We start from the raw sequence: 27,319 nt of genomic DNA on the forward strand, positions 1-27,319 counted from the left end.
GTGGCTACGTCAGAGGACACGCCTCCATGTTGCAACTTTTTCCGAGGATTGCAGGGTTCAATGCAAAAGCGTCCAGAAAGACACCATCATCATCATCATCATCATCATCATCATCATCATTATCATCATCTATATATAGTCACAATCACAACGAATTAAACGGCCACAAGGTGTCAGCCGCACTTAGGTTTATCGTTTTGAATTTCATAGCAAAAATATTACAGATAATATCATCTGTGCAATGCAAATACACATATTTATAATCACAGGCATCGTAACTGCATGTAAATAAGTACGTAAGATATCAAAATAATCACACAAGTGCATGTGCATTTGTCATGCCAGGCTGCCTTGCATCACGCGCATGCGCTCTGGGGCGCACCGCTTCGTCATGGCTGACACGGACTGGCCAGGCTGTGCGAGGAGTTTGAAAGGCGTCATCCTGGACTTGTGCGGCGTTTTGTACGATGCCGGAGAAGGCGACGGGGTTGCCATATCTGGCTCGATTGAAGCCGTGAAAAAGTGAGTGAATAATGTGGCGACGTTTTGAGAGGTTTTTTTTAGCCGCTTGCATGTTCAGCTGTCAGAGCCTACAGTGCAAAGTGCACACACTGCACCGTGCCGGAAACTTATGGATACTAGCATTTCAATGCAAGACTCCCAAAAGGCTTTGTGTGCATGTATGATAAAAGCTGTGTGCACACATTAGAGCATGGTGAGAGGTGTTTACATATCAGTGTCATTGTGTCGCCACCAGCTGTGTGCTGCTTCCTCAGTCTGACCTCCTGACCCCTTTTTACAGGCTCAAGGCATCCGACCTGCAGCTGCGCTTCTGCACCAATGAGACCCAGGCCGCCAGAGGGGCGTTTGTGGCCAAGCTCCACAGACTGGGCTTTGACATGTCTGTGTCTGAGGTCTTCCCTCCTGCTCCTGCAGCCATAGCCGTCCTTAAAGAGAGAGGTTTACGGCCTCACCTGCTGGTGTATGATGGTAATGCTGTATAAACAGTGTCAGTGTGTTACAGGTCTTGGGGAGTACTACTAATTATTAAAAAAAATGTAAATAAGTATAAAGCCTTTTGTGGCTCCATCGTGGGCAATGTAGGCGCCAGAATTCAAAAAGGAAGAAGAATGTGTGGAATAAAAAAGGTGATATCTCTGGTTCATGGTCATTTATTTTTGATACTGTATAATGAGTGCAATGCTAGACCAGTGGACTGCTTTTCAAAACCTACATTACCCACAATGCAACTTAGCCAGTGAGTGACATCACTGACGGTAACAAATCAGATTACATGCAGCTTCCTCTGGAGCCACAAAAGGCTTTATACTACCTTTTTCACATATGGAGTAGAATTCTCAAAGACCTGATAACACCTTTCATGTGTAAAATTGGTGGAGTCACCCTTTAAGACAGGTCTGTAAAGTCTTTTTTTTTTTAAATGTAGCAGGTAAGGTATCTTCAAACTGTAGCCTGGTTAAATGGTGGAAAAAAATCCTACGAAAGATACAAAATAAACAACGTGTAAGTTCATCTACCACTGCTCTCCGGCTTTCCGAGGTCTGAACTCATTGCTTCCATCTAAATACATAAATATTATAAAAGTAATTACAAATATACAGATTCACTACTTTTTTAAAAAACTAAATCATTTCTTAAAATGACGTTACACAAAACAGGAGGTAGTTCTCCGGTGCGAATTTGGTGCACCAATGAGTATTGGTAACATATTGCACTGATATGTTATTATTATAACTATATATAATATAGTTTTGGGACAACAATGGAGGTCAGATTTTGGCTATACAGATCTCATGGAATTTGTTTTCAATATTATGAAATCTAGAATATCACCAGAGATGTCCTTTAATGACCTAACTCTTAAAAGCATTTAACTGTGTGTTTATTCTTCTGCAGGGCTTCTCCCCGAGTTCGATGGCGTCGACAAGAATGACCCAAACTGTGTGGTGATTGGAGACGCAGCTGAAAAATTTTCCTACCAGAACCTGAACGAGGCATTCAGGGTCCTTATAAACTTGGACAAACCAGTGCTGTTCTCTCTGGGCCAAGGGTAAGAGCATATCTAAAACCAGCAGTCATTACTATTGCTTATATCCAAGTAGAAAGCACAGTGTGCAATATAAAACATTTGCTTTGTTTTGCTCTCTTTATAGGCGGTACTACAACGAGCAAGATGGCTTAAAACTAGATGTCGGGGTTTACATGAAGGCTCTGGAGGTACAGTGATTGCATCATTCATATTGATATATTTATTCATAATTGATAACAGCACTTCCATACATGTGATGGTGTCATGTGAGCAATTACTTACTGTATTATTGTTTTGTTCCAGTATGCCTGTGATGTAAAGGCTGAAGTCATTGGAAAGCCATCCCCAACGTTCTTCCAGAGTGTTCTCAATGACATGGGGCTGCAGCCACATGAGGTACGTGACAATGCAGGGCACTGTATGTACAAGTTTGTTGTGCAATATCGAAGACTTCTTTGATCTATTGTAGGCTAAAATGCCAAATGTGTAGCTTTCCTGTGAGGATGCTTTGACTGTATGCTTTGACTGTTCAGACTGGGAAGGAAGTCAATGATCAGTTTATGTCACCGTACGGAGAAGTTGCAGCGGTCACTACCCTTTTAGTGTGAAATATGGAGCAGTAAGCAGCCACGGTTGTGCATTTACATGGAAAAAATACAGTCAACTGCACAAATAGTTTCAGAATGAATTCAGTTCACAGGAACTTATAGGCTGATTGCTAAAGAGAAGCAGCACGTCAGGATGTGAAGTGTTAACTAACCAAACACACAGTTTTTGTTTTGTGACATTTTTACAATTCTTCCCACACACTAACCAGAGGGTTCTTGTGATTTTAATCAGTCCAACAAATCCAGCTTTAGCCGAGGCTAAAACGGTTCCCTGCCGTAAATAAAATTTCCGGGAAATGCTGGCAAGAAAATGCTACAGTAATCTATTGAATGCGTGATTTGCAACTGATACAAAATGGGATTCATTATGCGGGGCAGTTTGGCAGCTCAATTAGTGGAGCATGTGCACTGTGTACCGAGACTGAGTCCTCAGCAGGGAGGATTCAAGCTTGTGGCTGTTTGCTGAGTGGGGAAAAAAGAGCGTGTCAACAGGTGAAAATCGACTATAAAAATATTGTTGAGAACGCCTATAGGCTACTGTACAAGCACTAACAGTATACAGCTATACTATTTGTCTATTGCAAATATTTAAAAGAATACACCATATTTTTAGTAGGTTAGCAGTAAGCATCCACGGTTGTGCATTTACATGGAAAAAATGCAGTCAACTGCACAAATAGTTTCAGAATGAATTCAATTCACAGGAACTTACAGGCTGATTGCTAAAGAGAAGCAACACGTCAGGATGTATATATTAACATGTATCATTGTAAAATTTGTTTATTATTTTTTTTAGTTTATTTTCTGTAAACTTCAATATTTTTAACTGATATATTATTTGACTTTAATAACCAATATCAGCTCATCAGACAGTCAGTGGTGACATCATTTTTTTTGTCAGTATATGAGTTTGAAAATGATGTAATTCATATACTATGGCCCTTGCAGTCACCAGATCTCAACCCAACTGAAGACCTATGGGAGATTTTGGACCAATGTGTTGCATTACCATCATCAAAACAACACTACAACACCACAGCATACACTGATTTGCTGAGCTGTTACTCCACACCCTTTTCCCACACCTGCAGACATACCTGTTGCACTACATACCTCCTAATTGTTAGCTTTATATGTTTAACCACCAGCAGCTGGAACAGGAAGACTCTGGCACATGACAGAGTCTACATGCTGGAACCCATCACAAAGCCAAGCCAAGATGCTTCCTGCTCTTGTGTTTTCACTGTTTTTGGTTGCTCAGCAGGTGTCTGAATATGTGTTTAATGTCTATCCTTGGTATGTGCTCATCTCAGTGTATCTCAAGTCTAAAAGCTGAGCTCTGTCTCACTAAGCTTATCTATATTTGGACCTGGCAGTTGGCACTCTCAGAAAGCTGGGGTCATTTCGGTCCAAGCTTCCATCTATTCTCTGAATTTTCTTTTCTTGGGAGAGACATCGATATAGCCACAGCTACCCAGGCTCTCATACAGAGATGTTGGTGCAAATGTACTTTTTCCCAAAGTAGAAATTCTTGTTCCTTGAGTCACTCGCTGAGTCACTCACTTCCAAATCAAAATGAAACTGCTCCCTTCCTGCAGGACAGAAATAATCCTTTCCTTTCCAAACTCTACTCTCAACTCTCGCATTATTATCACAGTTTACTATAACTCTGATAAGCTTCCTTTGTCTTCTGTCCATATTATGAATTATAAACCGATGCGTGAAAGTATCTGTGGATCAGTTTTTTCTCCTTGTAAATCAGAATTTACGCTGATCTGCCACCGATCTGCCACAACATTAAAAGGACTGACAGGTGAAGTGAATAACGTTGATCATCTCATTACAAAACCTTGGGTTCTTCATGTGGATGCCACTTGACATGCACCACCAATCCAAACACCGCTGGAGACCAAGTACACCCCCCTCATGGCAACGGCACTCCCTGATGGCAGCTGGCCCCCCAGCAGGACAATGCGCCCTGCCAAACTGTCAAAAAACATCTGAGGAATGGCCCGGGGAACATGACAAAGAGCTAAAGCCGTCAACCTGGCCTCCGAATTCCCCAGAACACCGCTTTCACAGGTCCGAGCCAATTCTGATCCACTGTGGGGCCCCAGTGGATTGGACTTGTTCCGGCCTGTCCCACTTACCCCTTTTCGACCAAGGCGGTCGGAATGCAGGTTCGGATCAGTGCGATCAATTGTTCCCAGCAATGCTGGGAAATCGGCACGTATACAATGATGTAATGACGTGACTCTACGGTGGCTCTCATGCCTGTGTAAAAACAAAACCATTCTTAGAAGGTTCACAGGTTGAATCAACTCCGAACAAGCACTAGCACCAACCAAGAACCAACACTTTGTTTGTCTTGGTCAAACAAAGTGCCTTGATCGGATTGGGAACTGGGGAAAACGAGGCCAGCCCGGTGCCTTGAGCTCTTTGTCATGTCCTCGGGCCATTCCTCAGTACTTTCCGTGGTGTGGCAGGTTGAACTGTCCTGCTGCGGGGCACAGCCATCCAGGAGTGCTGTTGCCATGAGGGGTGGCACTTGGGTGCACTGGGTGGCGCATGTCAAAGTGGCATCCACGTGAATGCTAGAACCTAAGGTTTCCCAGCAAAACACTGTATTGTAACAAAATGATCAATGTTAATTACTTTACCTGAGTCCTTTTATTGTTGAGGCTGATCCATGCATTTCAGAGATCCAATATATATTTCAGATATATACATTTTTCACACTAGAAGGCAATGGAGTAAACTCATGCTTGTGTAACAACAAGTGCCTGGTGGTCAGTGGAGATGATCACTGAGAAGTTTTTAAAAAAAGGAATCGTGGAGAGAAGGGAGGGCAGCGTGAAATGGATCCGCCAAGTGCTGATGATGCTCAGCTAGGAAGGAGGAACCAAGGGAAATTGCAACTGGCACTTGTAGAGAAATAAAGCTGTTACTCATTTCTCTCTTATTAATTCTTCTTCCTCCTCCCTTGCAGGTGCTGATGATTGGGGATGATCTGGTTAATGATGTAGGTGGGGCCCAACACTGTGGAATGAAAGGTGTACAAGTCAGGACCGGAAAATTCAGGTCAGTGATGTCCTGAAACCACAGATGCTCCCACAGTGAACTGTGGTTTCCTTGACACAATCTACTGAACTTGGACATAATTCATTATCGGCAACAGCTGTCCCTATTGGTTAGTCAAACTGTCCTTAAATGGTGCCAGTGTGTGCCAGTGTGTGCCTTGCTGTTGTATCCTTGAGTGAGATACCAGCCTGTTCCCTGGCCCGATCTGTGCTTTTATGCCTGGAGGTAAAAATGAGAAGCCTGCTTCCTTACATGGTTTCATAAAGTATCACATAAATCATCTATACATTTTGAGGCCAGTCTGATCATTTTGTGAAGTCAGAAACTATCCAACTGTTGGCCAGAAGAGGGCGCCCTCACACCAGCATTGAGAATCAAAGTTTCCTCTATAACACACAGGCCTCCTGTGAGCAAACCACCTCTTTCTTCAGCCCCCCAGATTTGTTTATTTGATTGAGAATCCCCTGAAAATAGCTTTATTCTCTCCACATGTTGAATGCTCGTCACCCGCAAGGTCATACTCACCCAGGATTTATGATCCCAGATCTGGAGATTACTGGGGCACCTCTCTTATGCTGTAATTACTGAAACATATGGCTTATTATTTTAGACGGCATATGTGGTACTTATGGGTAGACGAAAAGAGAAAAGTGACTGGCAGTAGGAGGGGACGCTGTTGTGGAACTACACATTATATCACATGTATGCTTTGCATTATGATGAATGTTCAAAGTCATACGTTAACTAGTGTTTTATAGATCTTTCTGTATGTAATATGATCTTGGCCATATGTTTTTATATGTGTACTTTAGATATTTATGGCAATAGAAGAGGAATCCTGAACATTTACTATTTTACACTTGCAGTGCCTTACTTTTTATTATGTTTTCCACTTTTCTTATTTCAAACACAGCACCAATTACTATGAAGCAGTAGTGGAACAGGTCTTTTACTTTAACATACTACAAAGAGTTTTTAACTGCTTATGAAACGTTCTAAATTTAAATCGACGCCTTATGTAAATGACCTACATAAGCAAAAAAGCGAGAAGATAAGCTATTTTCTATGTAGTTATTCTTACGCCTTGCCCGCAAAACAGCAATACTTTGTTTCATCATTGTCATATCAGTTCTTAATCTTACATAACCACGAGTACATACGCTACCTCATTGCACGCAGCCTGTAACAGCTGTGCTTAAAAAGAAAAAATAGCATCAAAAGCAGAGTGTCTTTACAGTTTAACTCCACCCACTTTACACAGTGCAGTGTGTTTACAGGTCTGGAGGAGTACTACCGCATGTGTGAGAAAAAGTAGTATAAAGTTTTGTGGCTCCAGAGGAAGAAGATGTAATCTGATAAATTGCCTCCAGTGATATCACTCAGTGGCTAAGTTGCATTGTGGGTAACTCAGGCACCAGGTTTTTGGAAGCAGTCCATTACTCTCCTGTAACACTGTTGGGACTCATGGTGGACTCAAGGAGTACCACTGCCTTTTGTGGCTCCAGAGGATGTCATTGAGTGACTATGGTGCATTGTGGGAAATGTAGGCTGGTTTAGCATTGCACATCATTAAACACCTATAAACAAATAATCAAAATCAATACAGCAGAACCAGAGATATCACCTTTTTCTATTCCTCGCACTCCACTTATTTTTAAGAATCTGGTGCCTATATTACCCACAATGCAACTTTACCACTCAGTGACATCACTGGAGGCAGTTTTCTCAGATTACATGCAGCTTCCCCTGGAGCCACAAAAGGCTTTATACCCTTTTTTTCCACATATGGCAGTATAATAATAACGTGCAGAATATCATATTATCTGTATTTATTGTATGTGTAACATGTAAGATGTAATTATCCAGTAATTTTGGATGTTAAATATATAAGAGGTTTTATATTTCCCCTTTAAACTGTAGTGGAATAGAAGTATAAAGTGCATATTTAAGAACAGAGCTGAGCAGAAGCAAATAAGCGCAGGAGGTACAGGAGGACATCAAACCTCCTTCCTGTTATTGTTACCACTTAGATTAGTCTGAAGAGCACCACGCTTGACGACCTGCTCCACTGCCGCGGCCTTGCACGCAGGCCTTCGGGTCATGTGACCAGAGAACGCTGAGTAATCTGCTTGAGCATCAGTCAGCTCTAATCCTGTACTAAAAGCACCGTCACTCACTGCAAAACCTGTCCTCCATCTGCACAGAGTTATTCTTGTGTGCATGACAGGGCGTGTGCTTCCTCTTTCATGAGTTTTTGTGTGTGCTGCTGGCATGTAGGTGCACACATGTGTAACCTGGAAATATCTGTGCCGGTATGCAACCGTCTGCAGCGTTTCGGTCGCCGCATGTAAAGACTGAGAGACTTTTTCTAATCTAGAATCCATCTGGTTTATGTGACTCAACAGTCTTCTCCCAGCGGCTCAGTTCAGCTCCAGTGTGCTGAGCAGTGTCTGATATACTCAACTAAACACAGGATAAACCGGATTAAATTATGTCACTGCTCATCCAGTGTGTTTTTTTTGTGGGGGAGAGAGCAACTGGTTAGAATAAATGGGCTGTTTCCTACAGAGGAACATATGTGGAATCAGTATTGTGTTACATGACGTGTTTTGTTTCAGCGATGGTGGTCTAGATTTATGGACCGATTGGTGAATGGAGTTTATATGGAGCAACACGTGCATACACAGGCAATACAGCAAGTTCTTACATAAGTGGTTAAATAATGTCACTAGAAAAGAACAGTAAAATGCAGTGTGCTATTTTTCCACAAGATTACAAAGAAATTTGTAGCGAACATAAAGAGCCTTTCGTTACAAGATTCTGGTGAAAGAAGCTGTAATGTTTTGAATTTATTGCTGCATCACCTGCTTTGAATAACTAATGCATCGTGTTTATGTTTGATTATTAACCGAAGACACTTGTATTTGTATAACAGCCAGTAACGGGAAGTAACATTTCTGCCTCAAATTAGAATTTATGGCTTTAAAGCGAGCTGTCGTTTACTCATTTAACACAACGTCCCAGATCCCTCACCAGACTTATTAAACCGTATACATTCCCGGAGCACAAGAAGAGAAACAGCGACAGCAACAGTGTTTCCGTGGGACTGGGAGAGAGAAGAGGACGTGAGATTTAACATTTTTCAGCCAAACAGGCGCAGTGAACCCAGGCTTGCTGGGAGCAGCTATAAACCCTCAGTCAGATCTGTGAAAACACAGCTGTTTCCAAGTCAACCAGATGCTGCGCAGGCCTCAGGCTTGGGGAAAAGACTGCTTCAAATACCCCAGGCCCTGGTGACAAGACAGGAAGGGGAAAAGATACAAATCACAGACAAATCTAATCACATCAGCTTATTTTAAAAAGCTTTTGACACACTGTTACTCAGCAGCGACAGCATAAGGTCTGAAATTCGTTAAGCCTAATTTAGATCCGTCTGTATATTTTCACTGTCTGCTTCCTTACTTGCCTTGTGTTCACCTTGACATAATCTGCCTCAATTCTGTTAGAAAAAGCTCATAATGCCAGTACAGTAAGAGGGTTTCACATGTAACTGCTGCTCACTGTACTTTTTCATTTGACGCACAGCACATGAATGCTCTTGTTATGTTATTGTGATGGCTCCTATAGATTAAATTCAAGAGCAGGGGCCAAGGAAAGTGGTATTCCAGTGCCTACCAGCAATGGCTGCTGAGACTATAGGCGTAATATAGGGGTAATTGTAATTGGGGTGTGCTATGCAAGCAGTGAACTTTCCCTCCTTCTTAAATAATGAGCGAAAGTTAGCGCGCTTCCCTCAGGGGAGCCGGAGAACACTTTAATGTAGAACAGGTTTAAAAAGAGGGGCCTGCACCAAAAAGTGGCTGGAAATTAGACTGGGAGTAAGGAGATCTGACTGCTGATGTTAATCAGCTGCACAGGAACGATCTACCAACACTGTGCTGTGCTCAGACCCCCTTCTCAGACAGTCGTTTTGTTATGTAGTCACAGCATTAGAGCTGCAAATCAAATCTCAATGCTTTAATGCTGAATTCTGTCCATACCATAGAGTAATGCTTGGTCAGGTTCTAAGTCTCCTTTGCTGTATTTCCTGATTTATCGGATCTTTTGTTCAAGATTTATTTTTGTTGAGAAGCGTGCTTAAACCCATAAAAATCCATAATTTTATTCAAGGCAACAGTGCGTTTTATTTGGTCGCCTGTCGCTTGAACTTCCAGGGAAATGCCAACGTGACTGAAAATAACATAAAACATTAATACATAACTGTGAACATTTGTTCCTGAGTCGAAGTCAAATATATTTTCATCAGCAATGGCGTTTGTTTAACAATGAAGATAACAACTCCCATGATGCCGCGCTGCTTCAGAATGTCCTAAACTTTGGAGACCCCTAGTGCCAGGAAAATACACTGTGCCTTTAAAGCTCTACTGTCTTTCGCAAACAGTCCTGGACTGCTGTTGGTTTTAACATAAGATATTTTTTTGTATAAAAATGCACCTGCAATGAGCAAAACCTAGCATTAAAGCTGTATGAATGATTGTTTTTTTGCCACTTGAGGACAGTGGACCAGGCTGTAAATGCAACAGTGATATCTCATAATGCAGATATGTCAAACGTGTTAGCAAACAGTTCCTTTTTACACAACCACATTTTGAGTTGTGTTTCTCCCCGCATGGAAAATGCTAGCGTTAGCATTTGTTCCTCAGAGAACATTGCCAAGGTTGCCTAAATGCTGCATTCATGCCATGTTTGCAGACTACATAGAATGAGAAGACCTCACATTATGCTGACAATATACGGTACCTCCTCTGCAAGCCTTGTAGTCACAGTGGGGATAATCTTATCCTAGCCGCTTGCACTTAGTTACATCTCAAAAGTGTTTGCAAACAGTTGCCTAGCACTCGTGGAATAGCAGTAGCATTCATTTGAGTCGTGCTTCTGGCTGCCTGGCAGATGTAAATTCAATATTCACCTTCCTTTTAGCTGTGGCTTGGTCTTCATCAACTCCCTGAAGGAGTATCAGGCTCTTTAGCTGTTAAATGTTCCACCACGCTCAGCAGCTAGTCGCTAATTTTGCCTGCCATTTGGAACTCAGCACTCCCTCTTTGTGGGTGCGTCACGACAAGTGACCCCTTTCACATTACACGTAGCCATCTGATCTGCTGTCGGTATAAAATATTGATTAGTGGATCTTTGGAAAAAAAAGTGTTTTATTGTTGTTTTTGTAGCAGTACATAAAAACCCAGTATCAGACGATGTAGAATAACACCCAGTCCTACACACAACTGTTTTAATGGTCAAACTTACCCTGTCCTTGTTTTCTCAGTCCTGTGGCTCAGTCTTGTAAGTTGTCTTTTTTAAATAGTCATCTCCCGCGGCCTGTGGCCTCGACCGGTCCTGTGTTCTTGTTTCTGTTCTCTTATCTTCAAGGAACTGCGTCGGCACAGAGCTGGGTGGCTTTGAGCTCTCATGAAAGCACGCTCACATCATGCCGTTCTTTCATGCACCATTTGTAAACCAGTTTAATTGCTACTGCGAGCCGACACAATTGCTTTCCGAACCGCTCGGTGTTGGCGGTGCTGTCCGTCTCTGTGTATCCGTGACAATCAAAGAAGTTGGATTTCAGGCTTTTGATTTGAACATACACCCTCGGTATTGACATTTGTAATTCTGCCGAGGAGAAAGCAGTGTAGTGATGTGTCGGATACCAGCACAGTATTGATAGGTGTTTTGAGCGAGGGCCAGCGAGTTAGAGGAAGCCCTCGCTGGATTCCCGTTGGAATCTGGCAGAGAGTGCACAGCAAACATTTTCACACAGCAGCAACCAACTTCAAAATGGTTTACATTGTAAACCTCTCCCTGTGGCCAACGCTTGACTGCTAATGTGAGTGTTGGGAAACTGTTTTCCAAGCAGGCCTGAGCCAGATTAAACGTCTCCAGAGAGACTCGGTCCCTGATGATAGAAACTATGAGCCAGTTTGCCGAAACCGCACCCTAGTTCGTGCCCTTTCTGTCTGTGGCCGTCACTGAGGGACACTAACAGGAAGCAAGCATTGCAGGGGGGTTAGTAGCCATGTGATTGCCATGCAGATTACTTTTCCTTCAGTGTTTCTTTAATGTGCTGTGAGTAAGTTTCACTGCTACTCCAAGCTCAGACAATTTAGAAAACCAAAAATGCCTACGTTAGCATGTTTGTTAATACCAAACACGCCTACGTTAGCATGTTTGTCAATACCAAACGTGCTAATGTTAGCATTTTTGTTGGCGAACATGCCAACATGCTCAATGTTGTTAATTCTGCATTCATTCTATGTTTGTAGAATGGAAAGAATAAGAAAATCTCAAGCTTTCATTGCAAAATACCTCCACTACTAGCCATGTAGCAGTAGCACCAGGTTAATGTAGCCTAAGCTTAAATTAACTATTTTTTTGACATGTTAGTTGTTCATTTACAAGTGAAACCAAAGACAAATAAACAATGGCTCCTGTGTAATTTGCCAAATTTATAGTTTTAGTGTTAATATTCGATTTTCTTCATCTGTGTCTGCCAGCAATGTTGTTTGCAGCCATTTTGCTGGTAGTTTACTGACACCTAATTTCGCTTACTTGAAGATAGACTGCTTTAGCACAAATGCTAATATCTCTGACTTGAAATTACAGCTAGGAGGCTCACTAACGTTGTTGAAATCACGGATGAAAGATACAAAGAGAACGTGGCTTTAGGACCTTAGCCTTCAAATGCTAGCATGGATCATGTTAGCATTCAGCTGAAAGCACAGCTAGGTCTGATAACAAACGGCCTAGCCTGACTGAAAATGTCTAATAATGTCTTTAAATGACTACTAAACAACAACAACTTAACAAAATGGCCTAAATGTCACAAACTTATCTTTTTACCTCGATAGGTGTAAAGCTCTAAAAATTAACTAAAGGCTGTATTTTCTTTAGTCAACTGTGTATCATGCAGTATAAATCATAACATTAGCACACACCTTATCAATAAATCTGTTACACTCGTGCAAAAACACATATATGCACACGTGCAGTATCATGCACTAAAACAATCAGTTGGAATGCACAGTTCTCACCAGATGGTCGGTATGCAAATATTCATAGCTATCACAGTAACTGCTACTCCTGCAATCAGCTTCATTATAACCGGCAGGTCTGAGCTAGATGTGGAATGAGAGTCAAAAGGATTTGGTTGGAGGCCATAGTAAAGTTGTTTAATGTGTTATGTTATCTGCCTGAAGTCTCATGGCAGCGGTGAACTTCCCCATCTATCCCCATCGATCCAGTTTGGGTCAAGTCCAGAGAAATAAGTCTCCAGAGTCCCTCTCTCAGAGCAACCCAGACTGAGCTGACTGGGTGAGTGGCACACACCCTGTGATCAGTGGGGGATATCCAGAGCAGATTTCCACTGGTCCTTGTAATAAAGTCATGCAAATAAAGCCATTATCAGTGCAGCGAATAGAAGGAAGGACTGCTCATTAGGAAAGCAAATGGCCCATCAGCCTGAGCAAACAGATTGCAAGAGCGAGGTACAGCTCCCACAGCAGAAAGATCTTTGCTCTCAGCTTAATATAACAGTGTTCAGCATTTGTGTCATAAATCTTTAATTGCTAGCACAATATTGTAAAATAGTATATTTTCACAAGTTTACTCTGACCTGCCAAGTTGTCAAAAGCTTGAATGGATGATTCTGAAAACTGCACATTAATCATTTGCCGGGATCGGAATGTTTGTCTAGTAAGATCCAGTGCACATTGTTGCTTTAACGAAACTTCTACCGTACAGGAAATCAGACTGCAACACAGATACGAACTGAAGCTTGTTCTGGAGGTTTTCAATTTCAGATCTGAGCCTTGAATTGTTTTCTCCAAAATATCTGGAATAAATTGAAGGTATTAAGCATTTAAATCTTTTAGTATATGCTGTTGGAATTGGTTATAACCGACCTGTAGGAGGTTATTATTTGCCAATTTGTTGGTGGTTGGTTGGTTGGTTGGTTGGTTGGTTGATTGATTTGTTGGTTTTGTGGTTGGTTGGTTGGTTGGTTGGTTGGTTGGTTGGTTGGTTGGTTGGTTGGTTGGTTGGTTGGTTGGTTTTGTGGTTGGTTGGTTGGTTGGTTGGTTGGTTGGTTGGTTGGTTGGTTGGTTGGTTGGTTGGTTTTGTGGTTGGTTGGTTGGTTTTGTGGTTGGTTGGTTGGTCGTTTAGCAGGATTACACAAAAACTACTGAACAGAGTTCCACGAAACCTTGGAGGAGGATGCGGCGTGACCAAGAATAGACCTCTAACTTTTGGTGTGGATCTGCATAAAGATAAGATCTAGGGAATTAAGTGCTGTATCGTTACAGCTACGATACAGCACTTAGAATTAAACTGACCTGGATGACTGAGAATCTTCACCATCCAGGAATTTATGTCTCACTTTCTTCAACATTACAAGAGAGCATTTGTTATGTTTTTCTTGTTTTTTGTTGTTCTGTTAAATTCTGAAAAAAATCAGTGGCTTATTTAAGTGCATGTATCTATGAGTGGGTACAAAAGGGGACTGGTGGGCCTCGGCAAAGGTATGCACTCTGCTAAGTGTCTGTTTTTATTTTCTATTCCAGTTTCCTCTTTATACGTTGTGGTGTTAGTTTCCCTATCTTGTTTGTACTAACACTGTTTGCAACATGTAAAACGTCCGTTTTTTTTTGTTGTGTACACAGGGCGCCTATGCAAAAGAGGGTTAACGATCCTCCACCCTGAATAAATACACCGGTTGAATGACTGATAAGTGAAAGGGTTCATGGAAAAGTGTGAACATTTCACTCCATTATGTGTATGTGTCTACAGAAAGGTGATGCGCTCCCCCTCTGACATAAACAACCTCTCAGATCTTCTTTCCCATGAATCAAACAGACACTACAGCGAGCGCAGCGCGGCAGTGTTAGGTTTATGGATGGGCCTCGTCCTTTGCAGATCTGTGACACTGAACCTTGACAGCGCGACCGTGCAGGCATGGCTGTGGTTGCAGCTTAATCTCCTTTATAAACGGAGAGCTGCCCCTGGGACGGCTCTCAGGTACATACTGTATTTCAGCCTAGCTTATCTTTCAGTCCTCCCCTGGTGTCCTATAGCCTCGGTTGCTATGATAATGCATGGGTGGTGGCAATGGTTTCAAGTGTGTGCCCGTCAGACGGTCCGTACCATACTTCAAGGCCTCGTATGTGTCACCGAGACGATTATGAAATCTCCTTTCACCCGTCATAATCGCTTTTGATTGTCTTGTTTGTTTGTAGTACTGGATTCAATGTGCGGTCGTGTCTGAGCAGGTTCTGCTTGAGTTGCACTTTCTCTGTTCTTTCGCTCCGTCTTGACTTTTGTGAACTGTTCTTCTTTACAGACAAGAGTGCTGGCATTGTAAAGTGTCTAGCACAACAGCACAGTCCCACGCCCTGTCCTGTTAACCTCTGTTAGCACATGAGGTTTGTCTGCGTGGGGAGGAAGTGAAGTTATCTCATTTCACATTTCTCCACTGAGGCTGTGGGCTGCGAGATTAAAAGCTTGTCAACTCGACAGCTACAGTATTTCTGAACGTGTCATTGCAGTCTGTTTGCCTCTGCGCCATCAGAGAGACCCTTGACGCCGAATCCAGCGAATCATAATATGTGCACAATATGGCCTTTGAACTGGGGTGGAATCCGCAGGGGCCCTCCTTTGTGTCCAAGTCCCCCCGGACCATCAGAGGAACTGAAATCAAGAGCTTTGCGACCCGTCGGGTTTTGTTTGTTCTGTGGCAAACTGAGCAGATTGAGTCAACAGTGTGCTTGGTTTTGTTGCAGCTCCCATGATAAAACACTGTTGGCCCGGAGCAACGGAGACAGTATACACAATATCATCTATGTATATAAATCTAATGTTGTCATACTAGCATACAATATCTTGCAGTGTGCACTCAACCACTCTTGAGTCAACCCTCCTTTCAGTCTCGTCCACTAATCTCTGACCAGCCTCTCACTTCTCTCTGCATCTGCTTTGTCAGTCAGCGGCAGGGCCCTTTGGCAGGATATTTGCATGGCAAAATAGGAAAATACATGTTGCATAAGGTTTCTATTTCCACTGCTGGATTTCCCTCCTTTTTAACAGATAACACATGAAAGCTGGCTTTTGTTTGTTGGATCTCTTTTCCTGGCTGCACGCTCCCACCTTATCCTTTCTTTCCCAGAGGTGGGTGGGTTATGTTCCTTTCAAAAAACCCTCTGCAGCGCCTCAGGATTGCAGAAGTTGACATTTTCACAAATAAATAAACAAAAATTAAGAAATGCCTCCTTTAATTCTCCCTATTATTATAATCATATAGGCTGGATTATCGGTTTTGTGTGTAAGAGCAGCATTTACCACAACTCCATACAGTCCCGCCTCTAATTAACTTAGCGCTAAGCTATGTTTTCATCTCATTCCTGTGGATTGGAATCGGCAGCTTTGTAGGGAATGTAAACATAATCAATTCTGGGAATGATTTCCCCATCCAGCCAGCACTCTGTTCTTGGCTCGAGACCCAACGCTGATCTGTCTTATTTCTCTGTCTCTCTGTTCTTAACTAACTTACATTCATATTTCTATGCTTTCAATAGAATAATCTCCAGTAAAAACAAGTCACTGAGTTTTTTTGAGTACCTCAGCTTTCCGTGCTCGCTTGCTTGCCTTCTCTCGCCGACAGAGGACGGAAGCTGTAATCAATTTGGATTCACGGCACAAGGCTCCGGACATACTTTTCAATCTGGTAACACCAGGTGGGTGCACCGGCACATAATTTAATGAATTTAAATTTAATTTCTTAACACATGTAATAGGAAGAAGGGTGCAAATACATGTGGGTTTTTTTCACTTAACTCACGCAACAGATTTTGGGGTGCATGTGCGACCAATATAGTAACACCCTGGAGCCCTGCAACAGTTGCAATGGAATCCAATGGTAACCAAAACTCGCGGCAAAGAGTCCAAAATTTCAATAGAAACTTCTGCAGCATAATCCACTTTTCCAATGTCCATCTGTGTGGTCAGCATTTCCAAACACTCATATTTCTGCCAGAAAATGGCTAAACAAAGCCATATTTAACCACATTTAGCCAAATATGGTTTAAAACAGCCACATTTATCCATTTGGTGTATTGCTAGCATGGATAGCAATTAGGATTTATTGTCTGAGGTGAACATTAGCCAACATAATTGCGTGCAGAGATAAACAGCTAATTGTGATAGCAACAGAAACTTTATTTTACAATATTTGGGCAAAAATATGAGTATTGGGGATGTAGCTAGCACAAAAATGGAGAAATGAACCGCGATCGATCAAGATTGCTGTCATTCACAATAGAGCAAGCGGTGAGATCTTTCAAGACCAAGGAATGTTTGTGATTTTAGGTCCGTGTGATCACATGTTGCCTCGTGATAAATCCCATCAAAGTACAACAAAGCTCAAAGTGGAATAGAAAGGTTAAAGACAGACTCATGGCCACCTAATTCTACAACATTTTGGTCTCTTTCATTCAAGCTATGTTTTGAACTTTCTGTTTGGATCAGGTCAGAACACATTAATTACAGACTCTAGATGGATGCGACAGTAGCCGTACAAAGACGTCAAAGAGCTTCGTGGCACTCAGCTGGGTGCCCGAGCTTGGCCTACCATCCCTCAGCACCCCGGAGTGACGGCTTCCTCTGCCCGCGGGCTCCTCTAAAGCCTGCCGTGCGTTATAAGTCAATGAGATATTAATAATTAACCTGAGCTTTTTTCACAGTGAGACTAGACTCCCACGGCGAGACAAAGGAGCCGGCCAGGCCTTGGCCACTGAGCCCCTCGACGGTACTTTTCCACCCCTGAGAGAGAGAAAGAGAACGAAAGAAAAGGAGTGAGAGTGGGAGAGAATCGGAGAGCTAAAGCCCACAGATGGCAGGCTGAAACATAGCACTGCCTCTTAAATACATGAACACAGGCCCTTAGTCGTTTCAATGGGGATCCAATCCCTCTTGCAATTACCAATGGACAGGCTGCTTGGCTGGGGGGACTTGGGCCCTTGCCTGGTTTCTGCTGGAGCCATTTTTTTCTCCTAATGGTTTGTGTGTATGTGTTTGTGCGGCCGCACATGTGTGTGAGCAATTTTTGAACCAGAAGCAGGTGACTCAGCAGTCCCTCGTCGCTTACAAAACACTCCTGCGCAGTGAGATATAGACACACACACACACACACACAAACGAACGCTCAGCAAGTCATCAGCAGCGCCGCTAATAATAACGCTGATGAAAAGAGTGTGGTGGTTAGATCTGGGTCACATGAAGCTCTGCATATTGAGCACGACACCGACAGGACAGCTGGGAAATGATAAAGGGCGTTTAGTTACATAAGCAGAAAGTATACTCATAAGATGAAACGTTTAAACTCTGTGATGACTTTTTAACAGTTGATTAACTTTTAATTGTTTACACTTGATGCATGCGACACCTTGAGGATGTTCGGAAAACTTTTTAGCTCACCGCAAGATTCCACAATGAATAGTTGAAAAATGGATCAAAAACGGTGTAGCAGAACCGGAGATATCTGCTTTCCACGCATTCTTCTTCCTTGTCACAATCTGGTGCCTGCGTTACCCACAATGCAACTCGATCACCGTCGATTCAGACAGAGATTCCTTTGTGTTATGCTAGCAGCAGCTAATGTAGCCTCGAGTGGCAAACCTCAACCAGAGATGTCAAGTGAGCTCAATAATTCTGGTATGCTTGTTTCTTTTCAGCTCCGCATTCCCAGATTATTATTTTTTTTTTGTCACATTGACTTTCAAAATTTCACGCAGCTGCCTCTGGAGTTATAAAACAACATCTTTTTTTTTCACATATGCAGAAGTATTCCCCCCAAGACCTGTAAACAGACTTTGATGTGTCAAATTGGGGGAGTTCCCCTTTAAGGATTGCCCATCGTAATCTGTGGGTAGCACACTAATAACGCACCGCCGCAGAGGAACCATAGTGAGTGCCAGAGATCAGCAGACTCCTGAAACCTGTTCAGTTATCCATTACAGCGAACATCAAAGAATAACTGCACCCAGGAAAATAATCCTGCTTGCGCTGTCAGCGTTTGGTAACTACATGTTCTTTCTGCACTCTGTGTGGGCTCAAAAACAAGCCACCACACCTGACCACACCCAGATGTGATTTTGGATGTGATCAGACTTAATACATTTCAATGCACGGAGGGTCAATGCAGCAACACTTTTCCTCCTCATGAGATCTAGTGTGAAGTTACTCTTCAAAGGACCACACCAGTGGTTTCGCATGTTATAGCAGCCAGTGGTTTCTGTTCCTTCCTTGTTGTTTTCCCTCATCTATCAGCACACTCTTGAAACTTGCTCGAGATGCACTATAATCAATCTCAGTTAATGTTAAATCTGCATTTATTTTTCTTTCCAAGTTCCCTCACTGTAACAAGATAATGAAGTGCAGACTTTTCAAATAAGACTTCGCCGCACTGCATTAACACCACCGATAATGGAAACAAATTGCAGGGACTCGATGTTCACCCTGACATCTTGAGCAGCGATTAGCAGCTAGGATTACGTGGCCCCCGGGGGGTAATGTGCATTTCCCTGTCGGTCTGTGAAAAGCTCAACTAATTAACTCAACTAAAGTCAACAGAAATTGTGATTTGATTAAAAGATGCATCCTCCTATTTCTTTAAGGATCAAAATAAACAGACAAACACGATTAAAAATGTTGCAATGCTGCTTTTTATTCAATTTACGGTAATCAATAACCTAATGGTTGAAACGTCCAGCTTCTGCCACTCCAGGTAGTGGTAGCACAAATACAATTGACCATAACAAGCTATAGATTGTATGACAACTAATTGATAATGTTATCTAACATCTAGTTTTGTATCTATTCATGAGAACATAGCTGGGAAATGATGGGTGTTGCCGATGAAGGGCGTTCTCACTTATCTGATCAGGCCAGCAGTCCCCCGCTGGGAACGACTGATCCTGAGGGTGTTTCAAGAGACTGGTACTTGATGTCATACATGGAAATCAATGGTTTGCCTCAAGACTAAACAAACACTTCAAAAATCTGATCTACAGTTTAATGTATGCATTTGTAGTTAAGGAGAAAAACCTGCAAATACGCCAGCCTGGTCTGCCTTGTGTCTTTGAGTCAGAAAGTGAAGGTTCATGGTTTACGTCCTGTTCGTTTTGCCTCAGATGTGTTTGTGGTTGGGAGAACAGAAAGTTTCCAGTGCGTGGTTTTGACAGTTCAGGATATTCTCGCTCTTTCATTCTCTCTCACATACACACACTCACATGTTTTTTTCTTCAGAGAGCTACAGGATGAAAAAAAAATCAAGTGGCTCTTCATGCTTGCAACCAGGGAATCCCCTTTGTCTCCTGCTCGACTGGAAAGAACCGTTAAAGTGTGAAAACTATACCGCAGCTGTTTGCTGATCATGACTCAACATTATACAGCTTTTGTACAGTGAAGTGATAACGGCTGCTGCATGGCCGCAGAAACTCAGCGGAGGATGTGAAGGCTCGAGCAGAGCATCTGTCATTGCTGTTGCCATAACATGCAAGTAACATGGTGGTTTCCCAAGTTCAGTTGATCTGTTTTTCACAAGAGGCTGCAGCTGTATTATTTCATGGGAGTTATCAGTGTGTCTTGTTGCGGTTCTGTAAATATCAGGTAAAAGAGGAAAGAAGAAGGGGGAACAGTGAAGCTGAAGTGGATGATGATGATGATAAAACCAGGCTGGAACATCTCCACTGGCCGGAGTCGTCACCTTTCTGAGGGATCCCGATACGCCATCAATCTCTCCCGTGACCTTTTATTTATAACAGAGCCAGTCAAACAGCGATCACATTCTCACCCTCAAGGCCAAAACTCCAGCGAGCAGCAGAAAACACATGCGCTTACAAACATCTTCTTCCCCGCAGGGTGAGGGTGAGAAAGCTTTGTCTTGTGTTAGTATCTTATGTCACCCACAAGGCTTGGCTGAACATAAAGGCTATACTTATCGTCAGGCCGTGTACTCCTCCAGGTTATGGTTATGTAGTCTGCTTCAGTGTGAGAAAAAGGCCGTGTTTTGGCTGAGGGTGCACTCACTATTCTGGAATGAAAAATGCACTTCTACTCAATGAACTGACTCGAGGGATTTTCCATCTCTCGCTTGCAGGTTGACTTTTTTTTTCCCCTTGCAGCGTTGTCATAGCTCTCGTAAATGCGATTCCTCTGTGCAAAGCCAGGTGACGGCACACATTCCAAAACACTGCAGTTTCTATTTAAATAGGGCATGGGATTTTATAAAGAGGAAATAACATATTGACATCTTTCAACTTATCCGTGTCATATCCATGTTGGTTAGCTTCCACTTTGTTCCTCTTTTTTGTTAGCTGTCCTGTATACCTTTGCTGTTATTTACACCAGTGCACCTGCCATTTTTATTTGAGGTGGCCTCTGTTGAAGTCTGCTTGTTTTTAACCTCAAAGCTTTAATTACCAGACCTCTTTCATTGCTATAAATGCTAACTTCAGTCTCATAGGAATCATCTTTGCAGCAGTTTTTGACATTTTAAAGGTCCAGTATTGTAGAAAGTGAGTTCCTATGTCTTTTGTGACTATAAAGCAGGTCTAGGAGCTACTGTATATAAAAACTGTGAAAGTATCATAACACTCAGACAAATGCGCAGTCAGGACTTCCGTAAGGTTGTGATGTCACAGCTATACAATCATTGCACTCAGCACAGCTGTGGTTCCAAAAACTCTGGCTGAGCTGATCCAGAAACACAGTGGGCGATGCCTGCTCAGGCCTGTGAGAGCTAACCAATCAGAGCAGGCTAGGCTTTTTAGGGGTGGGGCCTTAAAGAAACAGGGACTAAAACAGAGGGTGAACAGAGGTGCTGCAGCAATGGACTGTATGGGAAGAATAATGTATTTTTGGTGTCTACCTCAAAATGTTTACATATTATAATGTAAGTATGAACCTGGCAATGAGCTTAATATGGGACCTTTATGTTGTTAGTTATAAGTTTACATGAGGTTATTTTAAAAAGCTTTAAAGGGGCTATATGTAAGAATTTTAGTTGAAAACATTTAACAAGTATCTAAAATTATCAACAGAATGTGAATAAATAGCAGTTTTGACATTATGTTGTCTATGTATTGTGTTTCAGAGATATCTACTCAAGTTAGCATGCTAACGATCTAGCAGTGCTCTGTCCTGGTCCGGAGCTCCTGTGCTAACACTCCCTTGGCCCCCAAAGCTCCCAGTCTGAACCACTAGCTGCACAGCTAACTGTGCTAACTAGCTGAGGGTAGCTTCTACCCCCTCTTTGTTTTGAGTATAGATTTTACAGGTGGCCAATTCTTACATATAGCACCTTTTTTAAAGTTTCATAAAAACATTTCTGTTGAAATCCAGCAGCTGTTTTCAGCTAGGCTTCCCCAAAATGACTCTGCATGCCTCTAAACCAAAACGTCACTCTGATAGTCATGCACTGTTGGCTCAGGTTGAACTTTTCATCTCTACCCTCATGTATGCCTTATCTGCTTTATCTGCACTGTGTCAAGCCAAATGCACACTCAGCAAAGGTGAAGAGGTAAGCAGAGAAGTGTAAATCGACATCGGGCGTGTGTGACAGTTTTGCTTCCTTCTGTGCACACGTGAGTTTCTTTGTGTACAGTGTTAAGCATTAACCGATGGGAAGCTTGCCAAGCCTTTCACCCATGGTCAGCTACCCTGACAAACCCCCCCTTGTCTTTATTTCTGTATCATACCTCATCTCTCTCTCCGTGTTTGACGCGCAGCTGACTTTCACACACAAGCACACTCGCTGTATGAGTCATTCGTATCCACTTTCATTTCATGGAGGCACGGCCTGTCTTATAAAAGTGTATCTCTGAGTTTTATAGAGCAGAGTATCGTGTTATATTTCTATCCATATGACACTCGTAAGACGCTATAATCTTGTACTGCCTGAGTAACATACACGCGACACCCACATCCTCGTGTCCAGCTTGCACAACTGTTTAATCCACTGTCATGTTATAGCTGTTGTAGGGGATTAGAGGTGCACAGCACATACCTGTGTTTGCTGTGAAGTTCCAGAAATGTTTTGTGAAACTTCACTCGCCTTTCCATCATCATGGGGGTGAGGAGATACTGACTGAATTTTTTATTATTCTTTAATTTAAGGCCGTTGCGAGTTCCCAGATCTCTAGTCGATGTCTTGCAAGTGATTGTTTTGTCTGATCAGTGGTCTTATACCCAAATATTTTAAATGAATTCTTAATAAAGAAAAAGGCGTCAAATCCTCATGTTTTAGAAGCTACATCAGAAAAGGTTTGGGGTATTTTGGTTGACAACTAATGACAACTAATTGTTTTATCACCGCCTAAATCCATCCCAAATTCAACTTCTCTATTTCTTTGCCCACATGCCCCAAACCTAATGATCAGTTTTTCAGCATGATGGCAGCTGTGTTGAACTAAATTCTTGGCTGCTACCCATCTCCTACCTCATGGCTGACCTCATCCCAACGTGAAGGCTGCAAACTGTCCGAACTCAGGGACCGAACCTATCTTTTCACGTGTATTGATATTGCATTGACCTGAAGGACACGCAGCGCGCGGCAGATTACCTCATTGGTAACACTAGCTGCATTGTGTTGAATTTTGCATGGTCACATTGACCTGGTTACTCCTTCATTATTCATGGCAATGGAAGGAAAGCAGCAAAATGAATACACAGATGCATGCATGCATGCGTATCTGAAAGGCGGAGGCCATGAGAGATTTAAAGGAGCATCAGGTTTGGAGAGACAGTGTGGTCGATGCTGTTGGCTTCGCTGCTTGAAACATTAGAGCCATGTGACTAAGTTGCTTGTGTGTTCGTGCCTGTGTCTGCGTGTGTGAACTCAATCAGTCCTCGGGCAGAAAAGGGTGTGGGAGTAATCCAGCACAGGAGACATAACACCCAGACCATTAGCGAACCAGCTCACATAACCCAAGCACTAGTGGCTGACAGACATGCGTAAACACATGGCACCGCTTCTCTGCATTCACCGCAGCTTCAGTATTCAACACCTCTACTCTCCTCACCCACCCATCCCCACCGGCCTCTTCTTTCTGATGCTACACTTGGGCGGCCCACAAATATTTGCCATGGTCCTCTGCATGCTCTCAGAGGGCAGGATTAATGGCGGTGTGTGCCGCACACCCCGGGCCAGACAAAGCCTCCCCATCTGGAGCTCCAACCCGTGACTGGGGAACAGAGGCAGCACACAGAGCCTGGTCAAGGCAGCCCGGGGAGGAGGGGGGACTATAGGCACCACTTCATAAATGAGCAGGAGTCCTGGGCAGTCCTGCAGATGAATGAAGGGGGCGTCTCTCTCTTTTGATGTGATGGGGAGGAAAAGGGTCCTGCATGCATGCCGGCCTGGGTCTGGTGCCACGCCAAATGGATCACATTTCCCCTACCAGCTGATTAAACAGCCATATCTGCATCCTTCACTGGGCCCTGAGCCAAACAATGGCAGCAGCCAGGAGGGGGATAGGAAAGGCTGCCCCATGCCTCCTACAGATTTTCAACTATTTAGGAAACCAGACAGAGACGTTTTTGGCCTGTGACCTTGGTCTTTATTCATTTTTCCATGTGTGGAGTTCACATGATACTGTATACTTGTAAAACATCAATCTCCAATAAACCTATCCCTAGTAAATAGATGTAATTATAGCACACAGGATGCCTTGGGCCCCTTTTTATAAAGAAGCAATGTCTGCTGGTTACACCATGTCAGTTGTATGTCTATGCTCTGAGCATTTAAAGCAAAGTGTGATGTTTTTCTCCCTTTCTCAGATAATCTAAATAATATAGAGGCCTGAAGAGGTAAAGCTATACACTATTTGACAAGGAACAAGACGCAGAGTGTACAGGCCGCTAACATGCTCACAGCGACAATGCTGACAAAATTAGCTGGTTTAATGTTTACCATGTTCACCATCTTAGTTTCACGTGCTAGCATTTGTTACCCAGAGGCTGATGGGAATGTCTTTACTTTTACACGGTTTGGTCATAAACCAAAATATAAGACCTATAGAAATCTTTACCTGATGATGGTGCCACATGAAAAGTCAGGGGATCACCAAAGTTATTACAATTTATCCTGAGGGGGACATGACAGAGGTCATGACAGGGTTCATCCTCTGAGCACCATGAATATCAGTTCTAAACATCTAAACCAATAGAGATATTTCAACCTGGACCAAGGTGTTGGAGCAACTGACTGACTGACATCCCTAACGAACAGCCATTCTCAAAAAAGAACAAAAAAAACCTTTCTCTTAGAACCTTTAGATTAACATTATCTTGTAAATGCCTCCTTTCTGAGTTTGATAACCACTCGCCAAAGTTACCAAATTATCGTCTTGGGTTTTATTTTAAGAAATTGGGTGGTTTTTTGGGGGCGCAGTTCTCATTAAAGACCCCAGTTGGTCTGTTTTAAGTTGCCTTCACATATATATAGAAAAGTCTGGAACACTGTGTGGCTGCTGGTGATAGAGATAGAAAACATGCACCACCCTGCTGGGGCTTTTGGCAAGCAGCTGCAAAGACGCCTTTAAGTGTGAAGATCTCAACACAGCAACAGATTCACTGAAAACTCTTAATTTTTATTACCTTGTTGCGGATCTTAAGTGAGCTCTTATGATCATTCTGAGAGGACACAGGTCCTTTTTATCACCAAGACCTTCCCCTGAAGCTGTAGACACCCCTTTTAAAAAACATCTGCTTATATAAGCTTTGCCTTTCCTGAATCTTCCATCATGTTCCAGTTCACGGTTGCAGTATTGTTAATGCGACTGATAGCATCAAACTGCTAGTCCTTCTTGTTTGTTCCTGTTTCTTCCCATGCTGCGTGTCTTTAAGCGTGTGCTTTTTGCATCTCCTCTCTCAGGCCCAGTGACGAGAGGCACCCAACAGTGACGGCCGACGGCACTGTGGACAACCTGGCCCAGGCTGTGGACATGATCCTCAATCAGAGGCGCTGAGCACACGGCGGCGGACGCTGGCAACACTCCACTTTATCTGACCCTGGGTGATACAGGCTGGTGGCCAGTAGTATTTTTGCATAGCCAAGTGTTGTTTCCAGTGAAGGGTGAAGGGTGTACTGTATTGAGTTAATTCAAGTAACAAAACTGAAATGTCATCCAAATATCCTGAAACTGACATGTATGGGAAACACCCACCCATCTGGTAGAGTGGAATGACTTACCATGACCCAGGTCGACAAGAGATAGTCTTGAACACTGTAGAGCTGCACTCTGCATTTGTCAGTACATGATTGCCATAGATAAGATACCTCAACTTGACATGAATGTGCCTGTTACCAGCTGCTGACTGGCGGTTAGAAGATGGAGAAGTAATCCTGTGTGTACTCCCTGCTTGAGTTACTCAGTCAAATGTTTGCAGACACTGAACAAGAAGACAGTTTGTAGTCAAAATGGAAATGCACTGTTGAAATGTAGCTGTAGTGTGTTTTAATACATTAAATGTACCATATTGTACTAAGAGAGATTTCCTGTCTTTTTTGATTACAAAGCAAGGTTACATGCCGTGTAAATACTGTGAACAATTTCTCAATCAGTGGACAAATTTACAGATATTCAGACACTTTTTTTAAAGGTGTAGTATGTAAGAATTTTATTTGAAAACATTAAAAAAGATAACTGAAATCATCAACAGAATGTGAAGAAGTAACAGTGTTGACATTGTGACATCTTTTTATTGTGTTGCAGTGATATCTACTGAAGTTAGCATGCTAACCAGCTAGCCCCATTCAATCTCAGTCCTGTGCTAGCAGTGTGAGTACCAACACTACCCCGATGCTCCCAGCTCCTGGTCCAGACCGCTAGCTGCATGGCTAACTGAGCTAACCAGCTAAAGGTAGCTACAGTTAGCAGCAGTGAGCGATTGTTCTAGTGATATGCTGCCCCCTCTTTGTTTTAAGTATGAATTTGCTTCTCAAACTGTCTTCTCATTTTAGCAAAGCTTAAATTTCTTAAGTTTGACCACAACATTTTTCATCAAAAAATATTTAGTGAAAAGTGTGGCTCATCAACATTGTCAGAAAAGTATGAAATATCATAGAAATGCTAAAATACACTGGAACTATACAGTGAAAGGCCTCAGCCACGCCACCAGCACGGCCGTGGTTGCTAAAACACTGGCAGAGGTGACGCAGAAACGTGGTGGGCGGAGCCTGCTCAGGCCTGTGAGAGCTGACCAATCACAGCACAACTAGCCTTAAAGATACAGGTGCTAAAACAGAGCATTCAGAAAGAGCGCGCATAGAGGTGCTGCAGCAATGGACAGTATGAGAAAAATAATGTGCTTTTTTTAACATTAAAGCCTGTTAACATTTTCTATTGGACACCTAAAATGAAAGTGTGAGCCTGAAAATAAGCATCATATTAGCCTTAATTAATGTAAGTAGCCTGTTATGTGTTTGTAATATTGTCGTTGCTCCTTCCTTTAACCCAAAACATGCACAACCTCAATA

General features: G+C 42.7%; 1 protein-coding gene across 1 annotated transcript; it reads left to right on the top strand.

The window, feature by feature from the left end:
- Window positions 1-385: 385 nt before the first annotated feature.
- lhpp (phospholysine phosphohistidine inorganic pyrophosphate phosphatase) lies at window positions 386-26,156 on the top strand. Its single transcript, XM_073489274.1, has 7 exons — window positions 386-522; window positions 803-990; window positions 1,918-2,071; window positions 2,175-2,238; window positions 2,354-2,446; window positions 5,648-5,739; window positions 25,715-26,156. The coding sequence occupies exons 1-7, from the start codon at window positions 392-394 to the stop codon at window positions 25,806-25,808; spliced, it is 816 nt and encodes a 271-aa protein (XP_073345375.1). The 5' UTR covers window positions 386-391; the 3' UTR covers window positions 25,809-26,156.
- The last annotated feature ends 1,163 nt before the right edge of the window (window positions 26,157-27,319 follow it).

The sequence above is a fragment of the Pagrus major genome, chromosome 20 (genome assembly GCF_040436345.1).
Source record: "Pagrus major chromosome 20, Pma_NU_1.0".
Taxonomy (NCBI): Eukaryota; Metazoa; Chordata; class Actinopteri; order Spariformes; family Sparidae; genus Pagrus; species Pagrus major.